Raw genomic sequence first — 3,811 nt, forward strand, 5'->3', positions numbered from 1 at the left:
GGTGGGCCCCGCACTGGACGGTGCCTCCGTCCGCCCCGCCCTCATCTGTCAGCGGGAGCCAATGAGCGCCCGGCAGGCGTGGCGCTGTCACCATGGAAATGTCCCCTCAGCGGCCCGGCCCAGGTGGGCGTGGTGGCCTCAACACCCAGCCGAGGTGGCCACAGTCCTCTCCATGGCCCCAACACCCGGCCAAGGTGGCCGTGGTCTCCTCAGCACCTCAGCTGGGACAGCCATCGTTCCCCTCACACCCTGACTGGGATGGGCACCTGTTCAACTCAAGGGCTTTTGCAGGAAGCCCAAGAGAGCCATCTGCTGTAAACCACCTTGACCCTTCCTTCTCCCCACCTTTGATTCCTCCCCTAAACATCCCACAATAAGTCTTGTGCAAGCCCAAAATATTCTTCCCTGCATCCCAGGATGAGCTCCACACACCCAAGACATCCCGGGATGAGCCCCATACCCCCCAGTACATACCAGGATGAGTTCCATACACTGAAGATGTCCCAGGATGGGTCCCATACCCTCCAAGACATCCCAGAATGAGCCTCATAACACTGAGATAGCAACTGCCCTTGGTCCAGCCGCTCACTCACAGTGATGGGTCTCCACCACCCCATGGGACTCTTTTGGGACAGTGCTAGCAGGAGTTGGACAGGGCAGCAGGTAAAGCAGAGCCTGGACTTTTATCAGCTTTGAGTTAAGGGAGAAGAACCTAGTGTGGATAACCCAGATGGGGTTCCTGACCTGAAGGACACCCCTCAGCTGAATTCACCTCAGCCCCAGGGAGAGGGTCTCTTTCTCCATGTGGGAAACACTGAGGGGAGCTGCTGGGTGGTGGGGTCCCTCGGTTGTGCGAGAGTAACCAAAAGAGACGCATTTTCCGTCTTCTGTCTCAGCTGTTTCCTGCAATGAAGCAGCAAAGTCCAACAGAGATCTCCAACCCTCCTAAGCTGAAGTATTTGATCTCATATGTGATTGGAACCATATCACGCTTTCCTCCTTCATCCCTGCTGGCTCTCTGGGTGAAGAACACTCACGCTCTGCTCCGTTGCAAATCAAAAACATAACACAGCTTATCTTCATCTTGAAGGACTCGCTGGTGTCCTCCTTTCTTCCTACAAATCAGTGAGCAGCTGCTAGTTCCCCTTCCACCCTGGGGACACTAGGGCCTTTTCCTTCTGTCTGAAATTGTCTGTAGGGTGTGTAGTGGCAAGGTCTACTCTTTTACTTGCAGGTAGGTCACCACACAGGTATCCTCTCAGATTGTCTTGGTGGGTTTGAAACTACGGGTTTCACCCTGATGACAACCTGCCAGTGTCACTCTTTTGACCTGACATAGCAGTGGATGGTTAACAATGAACATAGCTGTCCCAAAGAACAACTTCCTAACAATAAAGCGTGAGGAGCAAGTAGAGAATGCTTTGAACCTGCTCTTGGCAAACCTGATTTTGAGAATGAAGGAAAGGCTGAGGCTGTAGGGCACCAAGATGAGCAGGAGAGACATCAGGATGACAAAGGCAGCTGGACTCACACCCTGGACCAACAGCTTATACCCTACCTCTTGCACAAAGGGCAAGAGTCCCCACCTAGGTCCTGCATCACATCTGCAGCATCTCTTGTCTCTGTCCCACTGTATTTAGGCAACTCAGTTGCTGCTCTGAAGTGAGTTTCAGAAGATGAGATGTGAGCTGTCTTGATAAACTGTGGAGAGGACATAAATCCCACCCAACTGCTCAGCCCTACCAGTCAGATCCTTATTTTGTGCAAATTTTCCACGTGCATTAAGTCTGACATCTGGAGGACATAACTTTAAAGGAATAGTTTCATCTACATGGGGTTGGACCTTGGGCACATGATAGCTACCAGTCTGAGGATGAGACAACTTTCTGGTGCAAGCCTCTTTTGAGTATAAACCAGGCTTTGAGGTGTCAAGTTTAGACCTCTGGATGGACATCCAGGTGATTAAGCATAGGTGTCCCAGGCTCAGATGTCCCATAGGGTTAGGGGACATCCCACCATATACCCCTGGAAGCCAGGCAGGAGCCTCAAAGATTTCTACAGTGAGACCAGACACTGCACCTAAGCATCTCCTCAACTCTAATGCAGAAGGGCCAGTTTGTGGTAGTCATGGTCAGTTAAAGCTGCTCAAGAAAGATGCTTCAAGGTCCTTTATCATGGCCATGTCTGCAAGCCTTTAGACTAATGAGTCTGAGACCTCACCAGAGAGAAGTGCTTTATACCCACCCATGTGTGTTCAGATCCCCTGTACCCTTCCTATGGACATCCAGGTGTGCTCTCCTGCCTACACAGATCCTTCCTTTCCCCTCAGGACAAGCTCTGACCCCATCTTTTCCTCACTGCTGGTCTCTTTTCCCTTCCATTCCCACCACATCTCTTTTCTTCCAGCACATTCTTCTTCCTGGGGGCTCAATGGCCCTCTGATCCCCCCTCCACTTTGTGCTGAGCACATTGCCTTCTCCTTCATCCCACTTTATCCTCCTCCTTGGGTCCTCCACACATCCCTCCCTGCTTCTCCATCCCCTCTACCATGCACTTGGATCCCCACCATCCTCAACCATGGGTCTCTATGCCCAGGTGATGCCTTCAGGATCCCTGTGCTTACAGCAGAAGCTGCCCACAGGAGCCAGAGGAGCTCATTAATCACCTTTTTATTTTATTTCAAGTGCTGGACACAAAGTCACTCACCCCCAGGTGCTCCCAGCGCCCCTGTGCAGACCCCACCTCAACACCCCGCCATGATCTGGCACTGTTGGGTGCGAGGCCAAAATAAATTACCCATCTCCCTGTGCTGTGCTCCCAGGCACCAGGACAGGGTGGCATCAGGCCACGAGCGCCAGCCCTGCCAGTGCCCTGTTCACCCAGGGTGCCCCGCACCAGGGTAAGTGTTGGCTTTGAAACTCAAAGTTATGGCATTGGGCCCTGCCCATTCCTGGCACCGCTGGCCCATCCCCGGCTCCTGGGGCTCAGCACAGCATGGCAGCCTCTGACGGCAGTGGGGAGCATCTGCAGGGAAAGGATGAGGTTGGAGCATCAGGTTGTCACATTCATGCTGCCTGAAACCTGCCTGCCCAACCACTCCAAGGTGCCCTAGAGCTGCTGGATAAATTGCTGGGGGGATCCCCACTTCGGTTCATCCCATGGGGGACGTGCCATCATGGTGGGGCGAACCAGAGGGACGTGCCATCACGGTGTGGCAAACCTGATGCAAACACAAAACCCAGCACCAGCAGCACAGTCCTAGGGTCACTAAAACCAGGAGTAAAGCCATAAGGATGAGCTCAGCCAAGTGGAGGTTTGGAGACTTGTGTCCAACGGGGTGCCCAGGGGGACAGAAGCAGTGAGGCCCTGATGCCATCCACCACATCTGAGGGGTCCCTGGCAGAAGCAGGGAGCTGTACCAGGAAGTACTCACTCCATCTTGGCTTCCAGGTGGTGGACGGTCTGCTTGTCCAGGTAGCGGCAGAAGAGTGAGAGAAGGTTGCTGGGCAAGAAGAGAGGCTCTACCAGAGAGGCCTTGGGCACTTGGGACAGCTCTCGGGCAACCAGGAACACTGTGTCTGTCCTGGGGGCAGGAGAGAAGGGGTGAGCATCCCACCAGCTGGTGGGACCCCAACCCTGTCATTTGCACAGCCCCTCACCAGGTCTCAAAGTCCCCACTCCGTGGCTCCAGCGGCACGTCAGAGGACAGCAGCCTCTCACCATGGCTCATCAAGGAGTAGAGCAAGGAGATCCCAAACTGCAGGGAGGCACCAGGAGGACTGTCACAGACAGCTGGCAGTGGTGGGACCCC

General features: G+C 54.2%; 1 protein-coding gene across 1 annotated transcript in view; it reads right to left on the minus strand.

Moving 5' to 3' along the window:
• Positions 1-2,984: 2,984 nt before the first annotated feature.
• PATL2 (PAT1 homolog 2) overlaps positions 2,985-3,811 on the minus strand; it is a gene marked incomplete at its 5' end in the record, with an annotated part of 5,847 nt that continues 5,020 nt past the window's right edge. The window contains 3 exons of the mRNA XM_029084631.1: positions 2,985-3,024; positions 3,434-3,583; positions 3,660-3,774. Coding sequence (XP_028940464.1) covers positions 2,985-3,024; positions 3,434-3,583; positions 3,660-3,774 — 305 coding nt within the window. The remainder of the gene's footprint in view (positions 3,025-3,433; positions 3,584-3,659; positions 3,775-3,811) is intronic.

This window comes from Antrostomus carolinensis, unplaced genomic scaffold (assembly GCF_000700745.2).
Source record: "Antrostomus carolinensis isolate BGI_N321 unplaced genomic scaffold, ASM70074v2 scaffold35384, whole genome shotgun sequence".
In the NCBI taxonomy this organism is placed as follows: Eukaryota; Metazoa; Chordata; class Aves; order Caprimulgiformes; family Caprimulgidae; genus Antrostomus; species Antrostomus carolinensis.